Consider the following 16559-nt stretch of genomic DNA (forward strand, 5'->3'; position numbering starts at 1 on the left):
TGGTGTTGCCTTTATTTGTAAAGTCTACCATGAAATAAAAATGTAATGGCCAGCACAGGAAGAGATGAGTCACCTTGCAAAGTTTCCTACTCATTTTTTTTTCTGTGAAGAGAATTTCTGCAAACATGTTTAATGTGGTTCAAAGGATAAGAATGCTTAGGACGTTAACTCTGAGTAAACGTGCATAGGAATGCACTGTTGTTTTCGGAGCGCACCTGCATGATAAATAAAATACTTTGATTACCTACATAACTCTGGTGATAAAGGGACTCCCTGGGCATGTATAAGCTTACTTAAAGTATTACATTTTAAGGCTTAGGACCATTTAGCATCTACTTCGCAGAATTTAAACTGAACCAGGGCTCATACGTGAAGCCAGTATTCAATGCCAGGGTTCAGCTCAGAACTTAGCAACAGTGAAGCTAAAATGTGCATGTCCACAACACCTGTTCATTAAATAATTGAGCATACCTTAATTATCTTTAATTTCTAAAAAAATGATCGTTACAGCTGCTTCTAAAAAAAAGCCCTCCCTGGATCCTCTGGACTTTAATAATTACAGTCCGGTATCAAATCTTCAGATTGAGAAACAATGGCATATTTAAGGCCGTCTAGTGAGTTCATAACGAAGGGGAGATTTAAGCCAGTGCCTTCCTGCTTCACAGCTCCTAGTTTAACAATCTGGTCTAGAGCATTCTGTAAAAGAGCACCATACATTTTTCTCTTCACTGTTTCAGCAAGGAAACCAGCTGTTAACTAAAGTCCTTCAAATGCGAAGGAGATACATTTCTCAGTCAGAATGGAACTCTATGCTTTGAGGGTGAAAGATGGAAGACTTAGAACAAAATGCATGCTATGTAGCGTCACTGAATATCTTACTTAGGGTGACCATATGACCAGATTTGCCCGGATTTGTCCAGGTTTTTGATGGCAAATCCGGGAGGGGGAGGGGAAATCTGGATTTTTTTTCAGAGGAGCTCTAATGGGAATTAACAAAAATGCTTATAACTCTGTCATTTTTTAAGATAAAGACATGAAACATGGCACAATGGTAGCTCTTAGGAAGGGCTTTAGTCATACCAAATTTGAAACAGATCCGTTCATCCATTGATTTTTTAGGATTTTTTTAAAAATTGAAGTTTTAAAATTATTATTTTTTAAATCGTAATTTTTAAAGTTAAAGAGATGAAACTTTGTACCATGATAGGATTTAGGTAGAGCTTTAGCCACACCAAATTTGAAACAGATCCGTTCATCCATTGATTAATTAGGATTTTTTTAAAAAATGAGGTTTTAAAATTATTATTTTTAAAACTGTCATTTTTAAAGATAAAAAGCTGAAAGTTGGCACCATGATAACTTTTAGGTATTGCTTTAGCCATACCAAATTTGAAACAGATCTGGGGCCAGTAGCAAACCCTGTTAACAACAACAGCAGCTTGCAATGAGTGAAGATACAGTCAGAAAAGATATTTGAGGGAAGGGGAGAATGTAACCCACAGAGTATAGCAAAAGCTTCAAAGTACAGCAAAACCTACAAAAGTAGGAGTGAGTGAAGTTAATTTCAGATACATTGAATCTCTCACTTGTTCTTTATTTCAGTGATTTTAACATTAAGATATTATGTAGAACAGATTTGTCTTAAATGTGTGCTGTAAAATCAGACGTGACCAAGGCTATGTTCGGGTGGGCATGCCCCCTTGGTACTGGACACGCTCCCTTGGGGGCCCGACCATGTTGTCCTCCTTTTTGGTTTCCAAAATATGGTCACCCTATCTTACTTGTTTTTCTTTTTAGAAAAGTAGGTCTCTGTGTAGTTTATATTGACCTTGTTCAGATGCTAAGCCATGGTGGTTAAGCATTTTGAGTTAAACATTTTGGCTTAGTATGTCGTGTGAACCATGACTTAGCATGTCGGGTAAACCATTCCTAACCATGGTTGTTACATAACCACAGTTTAAATATGCTCACTAACCATTTGCTACAAAAGGGTTAGCGGCCTAACCATGGCTTAGCGTGTTGACTGAACAGGCCCAGTGAGATTTGTATGTGATATATATATTTCTTTATTACTCATAATCTGTTTACTTTGGAAGTCCTGCATTACCACAGATGTCCTATGAGTGGTATCTGAGCATTGATTATAGCATATTCCAAAGAAGTGCTCTGCATGTGTGTTTGAAAAGTAGTAGCAGTATTCTTAAGAAGTTGGATGTGTGTGTGTGTGTGTGTGTGTGTGTGTGTGTGTGTGTATGCATGCAATCCCCTACAAGCCTCATGAATTTCAAAGGCACTAAATAATAATTGTACATAAGAGGGTTTTTTAAAGTGATTTGATCTTTTCTACTAAGACAAATGGTCAATAAATGCCAAAAATAGCAGAAGCAACTGCAGCTGTGCAGGAGAAGATTTGATGCCTGGTGTACAGTTTGAATGATTGCTATCCAGAGTCAATACCATTTTTGTATTGCCTTATTCCCCTTAATTATCCTTGGCTTTATCCCTTGATTAGTGGTTAACTGCTATCTATCTTCATAAGCAAGCTTCTCTCAGGAGCTTTGAAATGGCTGAGTCTATGTAAAGAGGCAAAACACTCAAATGGTATTCAGTCAGTTTTGGGAATAAGGGTGTGTTCTAACCCTGCACCTTCCAGTTATTTGATATATCACTTCTAGGAAATAAGTTTATATTATTGCAATTTGGTTTTTCTACTTGTAAAAAGAGCATGATATTTACATATGATTGTCTCCAAGAGAAACGGCGCTAAGGAATATAACTGTACTGCTCTTTGGAAATATAAAGCCATTCATAATTATAATTACTAATTAGGATGTTTCTGAAACCAAAGCATCTTTAGTAAATATTTTTGTGCATGTCAATATGTTGTTCATCTTCTCATAGGCATCTTACATTACTAGGTTTATTCCCTTTTTCATCCTTATAGAAAAACAGCCCTCATCCAAACTTGTGTGCATCCTCTTGTGGATTTCAAATGAAAACCACTACGTGATTATGCTTGGGTGGAGTTTCCTAGCTGTATCACTCCCATTTCCCCAAACACACACACACACACACACACCAATATTATCCCAGTGTTCAGTCACTTCCTTCCCCTTCTTGCTTTTATTTTTAGAATATTAAGGCAGACATACATTTTACATTAAAAGGGTTTTTTCCTCAGATCATCTTCCTATCTCCCTGTATAAGATTTTCTGTAAAAGAATCTTTCTCAGATTTGCGTACTAAATTGTGCTCTAAGGCACTCCAGCTGCTTCTAGGAATAGGACTGGAATAGTAAGTGATCCAGAGAAATGGAGAAGAGAAGAAAAACCTGAGAGGGGAAGGAAATTGGGAGAGATAAATGGGCATAACAGAGAAGCGCCAGTCAACAGGGCCTGTAGAAGTGGGCAAGGATTGAGTTTGTACATTGATTTGAAATAACCAGCTCCAGGCCCTTGCAGTATGCTGTTTCTGTGTCCATACTTTGGTTCTAATCTCCACATGTGAACTAACTGTTTCCTTAACTCCTTGAATCACAACAGTTTCCACTCACTTGCCCCTGCCTTCTGTAACCTGTCTGAGACCAACAGCCACCATTGCACTCAATGTATTTGCTTATTTTATTTATTTATGTATGCCCCATAAAATAAATTTCTTTAGGTATTTTACTATATAAAACAACAACAATAACAATAATCATCCCAACAATATCCACATCACAGGGACTAAAATAATAATAAAAAATCTCTCTTAGAAGAGGAGCTGTATAGAAACGTAAATAAATAAATAAAATACTAAAAATGCTAAAATATTTTTTAAAAACCTTTTAACAAGGCTACTGGCAGGGGGATACAGTTGAACCCATTGTGGAAAACCCAGAATTCTTGGGGTGGGGGACAGCCAGACGAGAAGGACAGATAGAAAGGTATGTCTCTTCCTCTGACCTATGTCATTGTGCATGCAGCATCAGAAGTAAAAGCCATGTGGCAAATGTACTACTCTTTCATATTCACAATTAGGCAAGTTCTAGATTAAAGGTCTCCAGTTCCTATTGGGTCATAGGAGGAGTGCTTGTTAGATTTCTAACAATTTAGCATTTCTAATTAGGACACATACACATTCCCTAAAGGAAGAATGTTGTTCAAATCAAATACTATCCGAAGCCCGGAAAACCCTGTCAGTAGTTGAGTTATCAAGTCCTCTTTGCCTCTTTTTGCTTAGTATACTACAGGAATGGAAAAAGAACATAAGAGTCTTATTAATGTTGTCCGGCTCCCCCTCAAGCAACAAGGAATAGGGCCTTTTCTGTTGTGGCCCCCCAATTTTGGAATGATCTCCCTGATGAGGGCTGCCTGGCCCCAGCTTTGTTATCTTTTCGGTGCCAGGTCAAGACTTTTCTTTTCTCCCAGACATTTAACAGCATAAGTTGAGTTTTAACTGACTCCAGAACTAGCTTTGGCCAGGCTAAGTGTTTAAAAATTGTTTTAAATGTTAGCTGTTTTATGTTTTAAAATTTTGTATATTGATTTTTAATATTCAGCCTTTTAATCTTTGTAAACCGCCCAGAGAGCTTTGGCTATGGGGTGGCATATAAATGATGATAATAATAATAATAATAATAATAATAATAATAATAATAATAATAATAATATTCCATGGGGAAAAATCTGGACATCTTGACACATACTCTGAATAGCAGTATAGTCCCCTCTCAGTTCTGTGACTTTTAGCAGAGTTATTTCATGAATATATTATTCTGCTGCACTAAGTGTGGCACTCAGGCACAGAAGGTGTGGCACTCAGGTGTGCCTACTCAGAAGTAAGCCCCATTGAATTCAGTGGGATTTACTCCCCGTAAGTGTATGTAGGATTGCAGCCTTCATGTCTAATGTAGCAGAAATGAAATTTTGTGTTAACTTATAACTGAGGTTATCTTTTTGGTTAACTTACAACTGAGGTTATCTTTTGGTTTCTTTCTTTGCAGAGATCTTTAACTGGGTGTCTGCAGAATATGGGTGGAATGTAGCACACTAGATGATTCTGCCACCTGCCAAATGCTTTAAAATATTTTTGTCTATTTAGGAGCATGAAGGGTGTGCCACAGTTCTGAAAGAGAAGGCAGAAGAAGATTGTGTGTGTGTGTGTGTGTGTGTGTGCGTTGTGGGAAGAATTATGGTGATCTGTCCTCCAGGCTTTGCCATCCTGATTCCTAACTTCTGGCTTGAAACACATCTGGAAGTTGGCATTGAATTCCTGAGCTGCAAAACTACTGACCAAAAACAGCAGCAGAAATCCCACTAAGCTACTGAACAAGGTAGACACCATGGGTGAACAAAGCAGGAGACTGCTAATGCAATCTTTTATTTATAAAAAGCCACCCTGCTTGCTTCCACCCACATTTTTCCAATTATAGTGCATTGAATTGATGTGACATCACTTTTGACCATAGGCCAGTCTATTCAACAGTCTGGAGAAGAAATTTATTAACTGGTTACCTGCCAATTGTCTGGAGTCCGGATTGCAATGCAGACATATTCCTTTCTTTTTTTAATGATAACATTGTTAAGGGGCCTTACATTGACAGGCCTACAGAGGCCTGCAGAATCTCTGAAGTAGATATTTCAAAGACAGATCATGGATAAAATAAAAGACTTACCCATTACTTTCGAGGAAGAAGGGATGGAGGGACAAATTAACTACTTCACGGTGCAATCGGATGCATGTTTAGACAGAAAAAAGGACTACAACTCCCAGCTTGCCCCAGCTGGGAGGGCTTCTTTCTTTCTAAACATGCATAGGATTGCTGTCTAATTTTACCAGTTCCATGGCATCTCTTTAGCTGGTAGAATATGAACAAAATCTCACTACTACTGTTGAATTTTGTCTGTCACTTTATAGTTTGCTTTTGGATCTTGTGATGTATAATCTCAAGCACAAAGGGTATTTACAACTTCAGTGAAGTTTCATGGGCATGAGTAGATCTTTGCTGCTAGGAGTGTGGGGTGAGAGAGAGAGTTTTGGTTATTTCAACAATTTAGAATATATTTTGCTTCCATCAATTGCTGCTGTGGCTTTCCTCACCTCATTTTTAATTTTACCCATCTTCATCTTGTAGATCATACTACAGAAATACGTTTAGTGGCATGTGTTGGGTGATAAACATACAAGACACATACAAAAATGGTTTTGAAAGACTTGATGTGAAGATGGGGAGTGAAAGACCTCTCTGAGCAACTTGGGAGGTGCTAAGGATGTGGAATGAGATAGCAATGGCTGTTAGGAAAAAAAAGATATTTTAAAATTGAGGAAAACAACAGGAATCTACTTTGATAGGCTTGCCAGTCTTTCTCTTTGACTTTGTCCATAGGATGGGAGTTGGTCAATAAACTGGGCTGGGCAGACAGTATCTTAAAGTTCCATTCACTGTTCTCGAGCCATGACCTTTTTCATCATGATTATCTAATGCCATTCTCCTGTACCGTTGTTTAAGCCTTGTTTTCTTTTGTTTTAATTAATCTTTTATCTCTTTCTGCATTTCAGAAATTTTCCTTCTAGACTGCCTTGCAGTTAGCTTTGTAAACGTTTTATCGCTGTCTACAATATTTTGCCTTTTTTTATTATATGTGTTCCAATCTGACTTGGGGCTTGTCTTGATGGCGGTGCATTAGCCCCATGAGCCCTGAGACCCTGCATTTGTGCCCCTTTGCATTGACCCCACATGAAGGAGCTAATGCGGGGTTTACAGGGGAGGAGGGCTGGTTGCTCGTTTTTTAAAAACATGCCGGCGCTGCTCTTGGAGGGCAGGAGGAGCAGGTTTCATCTTCTTCTTCTAGCTTCATTCCATGTACCTGTTTCCCTTGAATTATCTCCTACAGTGTAACGCTGCTGTTGTTGTTGTTGCTAGCTAAATCACACCCTGGGCGGCAGCGCTCCTAAGATCCTTTGCATACCAGAAAAAAGGTTAAGGGGGAGAAATGTAAAAAATCATTAAAAAAATCAACAGATGACCCAATCCGATTCAAATTTGGTATGTTTAAAGCTCTGCTTAATATCTATTACTGTTCCAATTTTGATGTATTTATCTTTAAAACTTATGCAGATGTAAGCATTTGTTTAATTGGTAGTTTAACCCTCTCAAATCCTCCTCCCGCGCCCCCAGTGGCCGCTCAGAAAACAACGATTCGCTCTTAAAGGGGTATCAAAATAGGACGGGTCTTTTGGCTTTATAGCACAATTAAAGCAGGATGCATGAGAGTACTTCACAGTCAAAGCAGGTTATAAACTGGAAAACTTCGGAGTCCTTTGCACCCAATCCACAGTGATTTCACAGTATAACTCTGGTGTGATGAAGCTCTTTGTCTTCTTCATCTTCTTCTTCATCTTCTTCTTACACTAATCTTTAACTACGAATAGGGTGACCATATGAAAAGGAGGACAGGGCTCCTGTATCTTTAACAGTTGTATTGAAAAGGGAATTTCAGCAGGTGTCGTTTGTATATATGGAAAACCTGGTGAAATTCCCTCTTCATCACAACAGTTGAAGCTGCAGGAGCTATACTAGAGTGACCAGATTTAAAAGAGGGCAGGGCACCTGCAGCTTTAACTGTGGTGATGAGGAGGAAATTTCACCAGGTTCCCCATATATATATACAAATAACACCTGCTGAAATTCCCTTTTCAATACAACTGTTAAAGATACAGGAGCCCCGTCCTCCTTTTCATATGGTCACCCTAACTACGAAGTGTCGCAGTTAAAGGGAGCCAGGGATATGGACTGCAACCCCCTCACAACCCAGTGGCTCTTGGAGGGGGAAGAGGACCAGGTTCTTGCTGCTCCTCCTGCTGCTGCTGCTATCATCATCATCATCATCATCGTCGTCATCATCTTTAACAGATGGGGTGCTTTTTTGACAGCCTTTTACAGATAACACAAAAAATTAAAAAAAAACAAGGGGGAGGGGATGTCCAGCCGATGGTGACCAATCAGGGGTAGCCATCAGCTGGGGCACTCCTCTGCCACAGCTCCAAGAGAAAAAAAAGTCACGGTAAGTGCCTGACTTTTTAAAAGCAGAGCTTTGGCGGCTGCGGGGGTGGTGGTGTTTGCCCCTTGGATGGCTTTGCGATGGCGGCTGCATCAAGTAGATGACCTGCTGCCACTGCGGATTCACCCCAGGACATCAAGACAGGCTCTCGCTTTCCCATCTTTGGTTTCTCCAAATTCAATATGGCAGAACTCACGTTTTTCAAACAAGATGACAACTAGGTCTTTTTTTCATATTATTCTGGCTTTCTTTCTCTTTCTCTCTCTCATGTGCACACACTCACACACACTATCTACGTTGTTGCTGTGTACATGAAGACGAGCACATGCTTAAAGTTAAATTTTACTCCAAATGTAGCTGGAATCTGTATATACTCCCTCAGAAAAGAGGATAGGAAGAAAAATGTAACCGCATGAGGCCCTATTCTATGACCTGAGGTGTGTGTGCTTCAGTTCCTCTTTTAGGATGGTGCTGTGCCTTCTGCTGTTGTGATACCAGGCAGGCTGGCTAGCAAAATGGACCAGTGGGTGGGGAACAGTCACTGCAGTCAAGCATCTCCACTCTGATTCAGAAGAGCTTAAGTGACCACTGCCACTGGGTCCAACAAACAAGCAGCACTCGCGCGGTACAGAGCAGGAATGGAGCAGGCACATTCATTTAATTGCGTATTGGAACTCAGTGGTCATGGGGCATTGCAGTCCTGTTGTCTGGCCATATACAGTTCATATACTCCCTTCAGGCTTCTAAGATTTCAGCAAGTATTGACACCTACTTTGCAGCCATATGGAACACAGGAAAATAGGAAGGTGCTTTCTACTGAGTCAGACCATTGGTTAATCAAGCTCAACATTGTCTACATAGATTGACTGGCAGCAGCCCATCAAGGTTTCATACAGGGATGTTTTCCAGCCTTACGTGGAGACGCTGGAGATGATGATGATTATATTTGTATTCCGCCCTATATCACAAGGATATAAAACTATGTACAGGCTTGGTGAATTTAGCCATCAAAGGCTTTGTTAAAAAGCCATGTCTTAATTTGACACTGAAATGAAGCCAGTACTGGCACCAGTCGGGCATCCAAGAGGAGGGCCTACCGCAGCGGGGGTGCCACAACAGAAAAAGCCCTGTCTCATGACCCACCATAGTGTGTATCTCGCGTTGGTGGGATGCAGAGAAGAAGGGCTCCTCCAACAGATCTCAAATCTCGGGCAGGCATATATAGGGAGAGGTGTTCCCTCAAGAATTGAGGTTCCAAGCTGTCTAGGGATTTAAACGTCATTACCAACACCTTGAATTCCGACTGGAAGCATATAGGCAGCCAGTGTAATTCCTGGGAACTTTCAAAACGTGTTCTATCATTGAGCTATGGTGTAGCATGTTTTTGCTTAGTGTTGTTTTTGTTTTAATGAAAGATATACATGACTACTCAAATGTAAGTCCCATTGAGTTCAATGGAACTCATTCCTAGATAAGTGCATATAGGATTGCAGTCTGAAATTCTCAGGATACTCAGTGCCGATTTCTGTACTTGTGTGTACAGTTGCAGTATCTACAGCATATACATGCGCTGTCTGTATTGAATTACATAGATGAAGCATCATTGTGTTTTTGAGCCTACTTTTCTCCTTTGGTATTGTCAACATAAAAATATTCCTGTGCTGTAGCTGGAGAAGAGGTGCTCCTGTGGGTAGAAGTGGTATTCTGCAATATTTTAGTTGTCTGGGTGTGTTTTTTTAGAAGAAGTCCCAGTTGTCTCTCTTCATATGAATAATGCAGCATGACCTAAATAGCAAACTTTCTCACTTCACTGACATTGGCAGCAGCTGGGATAACAGGTGGTATACATTCTTCTAACCCCCTTGCAGTGTAGCTTTCAGGACAGGGTTAACGTGGGACCCTCACCAATAGAAAATCATTTTGTATGCTGGCTTTAAATGGGAAGTTTTGGGAGATCAACGCAGAATTGCCAAACAGTGACTTGGAAGGAACAAACAGTCAGTGCATCAGAAGGGTGGTGATTTCCTTTTGCGTAAACACGTCATTAATCTGAGGGAGCACATTCTTTTCCATCGAAAGATAAGGAGGCCAAACTGCCTTTCACAGGGCTGGCCCTTGTTAGATTGTTCTTACCCCTTCAACTTCTGATGTATGTAATCTCTTGTTTTTGGAAGGTTTGCTTTGCTTGTCATATAGAATTCAGAATCAACAATGATTGAATGCTTGACAGTGTTACTGTAGATCAGTGGTTCTCAACCTTCCTAATGCCGCGACCCTTTAATACAGTTCCTCATGTTGTGGTGACCCCCAACCATAAAATTATTTTCGTTCTTCTCTACACGATCCATTGTCATGGGATGGTTTGCTAATGAAAATAATACATAACAATAGCTTTAATAATACAAAAGATGATACATGACATAGTTCAGTCAATACAGTTTCCGAAGACCATCGGAAATATGTATTTTCCGATGGTCTTAGGCGACCCCTGTGAAAGGGTCATTCGACCCCCAAAGGGGTCCCGACCCACAGGTTGAGAACCGCTGCTGTAGATGTAAAAAGGAAGATTAAAAAAAAAGATTCCCGCCTCAGGACCTATTCACCAAAATGAGTCCATGAATCTTCCTTTTTATATTTCTTTCAACATCTGAGGTAACATTGTCAACCATTATGTCATTGTCAATTCTGTGTGTTTATATTGTTATAATAAATAAATTATAGCCAATGCTAGATTTGTTCCAAAGCCTGTAACTTTGTTTCCTGTTGATAACTGTTCTGTGTTCAATGTGGCACATAATCTGGATTATATGCATTATCATCTTGAGTTTAAGGGAGTGGACTAGATTTGAGCTCTGTGATGATAATCCGTCACCTGTGACAATTGTCTCGTTCAGGGGTGGGCAATTTGTAGCTGTCCAGATGTTTTGACCTACAACTACCTTCAACCCTAGCCAGCATAGCCAATGGTGAGGGGTTATGGGAGTTGTAAACAAAATACCTGGAGGACCAGAAATTGACCATCCTTAACCTAGTACCTATTTGGTGGCCTATTTTGTGGACTCTTGTGCTGATCTCCCTGCAGACATGTGTACATGGGCTATCCACAGTAGTAGTTTACCTGTTTAGAAATGGAAGAGTTCCTTGAAAGAGAACTGGTTTCACACTAGAAAACTGGTTGGGTAAACTGTATTACTGGTGCCAATACTAGACTGATTACACTTCTCTTGTGTAATTTGCCAACTCCTTAAAGTGCATATACTTCAACCTTGTATTTAAGCACTTGCCTGGTAGCTATCAACAACAAGGAATTCCATACAGGTGAGTATGCAGACTGGTGGAGGGACAGAGCACTTCATCTCGTTTCTTATCTGTGTCCAATGTAGAAACTAAGTGAGTTGCCAGAGGAGAAAGCTCACTCCTTCCAGCCAGCATAGAAATGCAGTGTATTTCTGTTCCTCTATAAGTCCCAGTAGTAGGGTGACCATATGAAAAGGAGGACTGGGCTCCTGTATCTTTAACAGTTGTATTGAAAAGGAAATTTCAGCAGGTGTCATTTGTACAGTATATATGGAGAACCTGGTGAAATTCCAAAGTTCTTCCAAAGTTTGAAAGAAAAGTAGTGTTAGAACTGGGTGGATTATGAACCAGAGTTAATTTCTTTAAAAAGAAAATTAGGGTGCATGCCCTGATCAGAATTGTAGGACTTTTTGTACCCTTAAGCTGTTTGAAAGGTGTGCTGTGCTCAAGCCCTGTTAGGGCGACCATATGAAAAGGAGGACAGGACTCCTGTAACAGTTGCATTGAAAAGGAAATTTCAGCAGGTGTCATTTGTATATATGCAGCACCTGATGAAATTCCCTCATCATCACAACAGTTAAAGTTGCAGGAGCCCTGCCCTCTTTCAAGAAGGAATTTCACCAGGTGCTGCATACATACAAATGACACCTGCTGAAATTCCCTTTTCTATACCACTGTTAAAGATACGGGATCCCTGCCCTCCTTTTCATATGGCCACCTTAAGTCCGACCCTCTATTCCCTGCTGTATGATGGTAACCCATGCGTATTATTTATTTATCAGAAGTATTTTTGTACCATACTCCAGTCCTATTTCCAAAACAAAACAAAAATAAAATAATTAAAATGTGCATACAAAAAACAACACTGAAGTCTTGAGTATTGGTTTTGTTCATCATTCTCTACTCTAGAAATTCTTGTTTATAAAATCCTGTTGTTGAAATACAATATTTATTGTATTGCATAGTTGAGTTTGCAGTACAATCCTGCTTCAGTGCCAGAGTTTCCTTAGTGTTAACTTTGTGAACTGACTGCGTCTTGAATTTGACCCAAAACTTGACTAATCTGTAATGAACTCCAGGTTCCACGGAACTTGGCATGGTAGATATCCTCTCAGTAGTTGCATAATCGGCTCACCCTGCATAACCACTGCTCATTGGCAGCATTGCTTCACCTCTCAAATCATTTTCCAAATTCTTAAAGCACTAGGCAGAAACCTCAAACTTTTCCAAACCTCTAAGGTGTGTCCTATACACCAAAACACTAAACATCTCTAAAAATCCCAGAAGTTTCTTTTCCCCCTCCCCCTTACACAGAAATTTAGCATTGTGTAGAAACAACTGTTTCTCACTTCCGTGTGCTCTGGGTAGGATTTAGGCTGCAACTAGGAGGCACCCCCTCCACTTGCTAGGAGAAGCCAGAGAGGGCTATGGATGTGTGTTTGCTTTGTTTGTTTAGCTTTTTTGCAATGGCATGCTACACACTGGGTGTGGAATGCGTGCACAGCCTCCGTGCTAAATCTTGTTGTTTTCCACTCCTCCTCTGGGATCCTTTTTCTGTTGTGCATGACACTGTCTAACCAACTCCTCCCAGGGAGCTTTAAGTAAAGTTTTATAGCAAATTTTGCCTCCAGACCCATGAATAATAAATGCTAAATTCCAGGTTTCATGGATCAGTGATCATCGGTTTAAGACATCACGAAAGATACAAGTTTCTTTTTCGTGATGACTAATCATGATGATGGAAATGACCTCCATGACTTTGTTTGAAGTCTTGCCAGATGTCAATGGGCTCAACTTTAAGTTTATCTCAATTGACTGTGGGCTTGAGGCAAGACCTGACATTTCACAAGTATCTTTGCCTGTTAGATGAAATTTCCCCAGGGCCAGAGACAAGCGATTTAAGAATGCAATTCCATGCACCAGCCTACACTAAACTAACATCCTCCAGATGTGTTGGACTACAAATTCCATCATTCCCAGACAGTAGGAAGGTGATGGGGATTGAAATCCAGTACAACTGGAGGGTGCAAGGCTGGCAAAAGCTGCTAAACGCAACTACCTGGAAACTAAACCCCATTGAACATACTGTGAATTTGCAGTGGTTGAACAATACAGCTACCACCTGGTATTGTGTTATATTAGTAACTAGCTGCAATTTCAGTGCCTTTCCCCTTGAATGCTTAGTAAAAAAGAAGATGAAAATAGGCTTAATTTGTAAACACCTATATGTGCTGCAGAATTCAAGGAATTGTTGTAACATGGAACATATACATAGCTTGCTAATTATCATCAGCTTGCAATTCTAACAGCAGGACCAAAGTGTCTTACTCTCTATGCCATTACAGCAACTTCTTGCATGTGGGAGGTGCTGCCATTTTCTCTAGCACCACTACTACAAATGGCTGAAGGGTAGTACTGCAGCAACCAGCTCAGCAGAATCAAGCGACACAAGGAGCCAATAGGATTGCAATGGTCTAATCAGCCCTCCAGATCACAAGCCCCAGCAGTGATCAGGATTTGACTATTCTAAATATGTTTGCTGACTTTATTATTTTGACAAAATAGAAACATCACTAATTTTAATGCATGCTGTTTCTTTTAAACTGATTCACTTGTTCTAAAGCACTGGTGGGAAATGTGTGGCCCTCCAGATGTTGTTGAACTGCAACTTCCGTCAGCCTTAGCCAACATAGACAGTGGTGAAGGATGATGAGAGTTGCAGCTCAACAACAGCTGGAGGTTCACACATTTCCTATCCCTATTCTCAAATGTCACATTTCAGAAGCCTAAAGAATGTCCCTTATTTCAGGTGTCTTAACATTAGGGGGAAATCTCGCTTCCTGATTTTTAGCACAATGGTTATGGGCTGCATTACACAGACAGAGAGGGGTGACCATGTTATTTGAACTAAATACTTCCCCTCTAAGTGTGTTCCATTCACTTCCATTGAAACAGCATCATGTAGTGGTGGAGGATCCTTCTTTCCCCCTAATATTGCCACTTTATAAGTGGTTCTTTTCATGGTGAAATTTCCAATGGTCACTGCAGGAGATGTCCTGGTCGTTAACGACATTGTGTAAAAGATCTGCAAACTTTTGTGAATGGCCAATCATGAATATGCCATAATTTGTTCGTTTAGAAGAGCCCTCGAACAGCAAAGTGCCAAATATTCTTTGAACATTTGTTCTCATATCCCTGTGATTCAGTAACAATGCAGTTGCCTTTATGTGGTATTTGTGGGAAAACAGACCCTCTCCAGAGATGGGCAGAAATGGGAAACGACAGCATGTGATGGAGGGGATGTAAATAAAGAGAGCATAAGAATGCAGCAGGTTATGACATTAAACATGTGGTGGTTGTTTTTTTACTTTGAAACATGCAGAACATGGTTTTGTGGGCTATTCTGAGGAACTTATGCTGAACAACACACTGCCAGATTACAGCTCAGGCGAGTCCTTCTTCACTGTATTTGGAGTGTTCTTCCCAGCTGCTACAGGTAGGTTCTGTAAAATTTTATAGGATATGTTGTTACTTTCTTTATTGCGATCTATAGATCCATAAAAAGAAAACAAACAAACAACAAACAACCAAACACAAGAATCAGACATGAAATCATACAATTAGAGCTATTATCAACTTTAGTCTAATACACAAAGAGCTCTAATCTTGGCCGCCACTGTAAGAAATTTAGCAACAGCCAAGGTTACACTTGAAGACTTATCTTCCAACAGAAACTTCACATAAAATTTGCCTGAAGTTCTGGACAGTTTGCTCAACAATGGGGTAATCATAAGATGGCGGGCCTGATTATAAAAGCTACAGGACAGAAGGATATGCTCCATCGTCTCCACTTCCGTATTCCTACAGGGGCACCGTCGTTCCTGATAAGGGATACCAGCATATCTGCCCTGAAGTAATTCAATAGAGTAAACATTGCATCTGGCCTTGGAGAAGGCAATACGATATTTAGCGACCGACAAGTTCTTTAGATAGTCAGCCAGCTGAAGAGGCCCAACGTAATGAACGTGCAATGCACTGGGAGAGCAAGAGACATGAGAGCGAGCACGTAAGTCGCAGAAGGCTATATCCCACAGTCTTTGTTTGATAGCTTTAAAAGCAAAATTCAAGCCCAGATTAAGGAGGAGGGAAGAGGAGAGACCTATTGAAGCTGCCTTCCTGGCAAGAAGCTTGGACCAGCTGTTCACGTAGTTGTCCTGAGCCAGACAGGGAAGCAGACCTGAGCCCCTCCCAAAAAGACTAACTTCCATCCAGAATTTTAAGGCAGACCACCAAGCCCTAAGCGAAAGAGAGCTTTCCCCGGTTTCCAACAAAAGTACCGAATTAGGGACACACTTTGGGAGTTGAAGAAGGGTCCTCAAAAACCTTGTCTGCAGCCTATCTATCTCAGATGTTAATCCCCCTATCCAGATATTGGAGGCATATAAAAGCTGGGCTGCAGACTTGGCATTAAACACTTTGATGGCAGACGGTATAAACATTCCCCCTTTAGTAAAGAAAAAGCGTGTTATTACAGCTGAACTGACTGAAGCTTTATTAAGGGTGGCCGATCTATGGGCACTCCAGGACAGGGTATGATGGAATAGCAGCCCCAGGTAGGAGAAAATTTTCACCTGTTCCAGGATATGCCCATCAAGGGACCACCGACGTTGAGAAAATCTATTTTCAAAGACCATGACTTTAGATTTCTCAAAATTAATTTTCAGATCGTTAGTCAAACAAAAGTTGGAGAATTTCATTAAAAGATGTTTCAAACCAGGTCTAGAGCGGGAGAGAATAACAGCATCGTCTGCGTAAAGTAAAATAGGAATTTTCCTTGTGCCAAGTTTGGGCAAGTGTCCTTCATGGTCAGACAGGGCCTCCTCAATATCATTTATGTATAGGTTAAATAGTGTAGGTGCGAGGATACAGCCCTGTCTTACTCCTCTAGACATAGGAATTTCATTTGAAAGCTGTCCCTGTGTGCCACATCTAACTTGCATCCTGCTGTTGCTGTATAGAACCATTATAAGATTAAGAAGTCTTTTGTCCACCAGGATTTTATCTAATTTCTCCCATAGTTTAGTTCTAGGGATGGAGTCGAAAGCGGACTTCAGATCCATGAAGGCGACAAACAGTTTGCTACGTAGAAACTTTAGATGTTTCTCGGCTAAGTGAAAAAGAATCAGACCATGATCAGAAGTGGAATGATTCTTTCTAAAG

General features: G+C 40.4%; 1 protein-coding gene across 1 annotated transcript in view; it reads left to right on the forward strand.

Annotated features, from left to right (window-relative positions):
* SLC12A8 (solute carrier family 12 member 8) overlaps nt 1-16559 on the forward strand; it is a 60642-nt gene that overhangs the window by 12399 nt on the left and 31684 nt on the right. Inside the window, exon 5 of the mRNA XM_063116661.1 lies at nt 14722-14835. Coding sequence (XP_062972731.1) covers nt 14722-14835 — 114 coding nt within the window. The remainder of the gene's footprint in view (nt 1-14721; nt 14836-16559) is intronic.

This window comes from Elgaria multicarinata, chromosome 2 (genome assembly GCF_023053635.1).
Source record: "Elgaria multicarinata webbii isolate HBS135686 ecotype San Diego chromosome 2, rElgMul1.1.pri, whole genome shotgun sequence".
Classification (NCBI taxonomy): domain Eukaryota; kingdom Metazoa; phylum Chordata; class Lepidosauria; order Squamata; family Anguidae; genus Elgaria; species Elgaria multicarinata.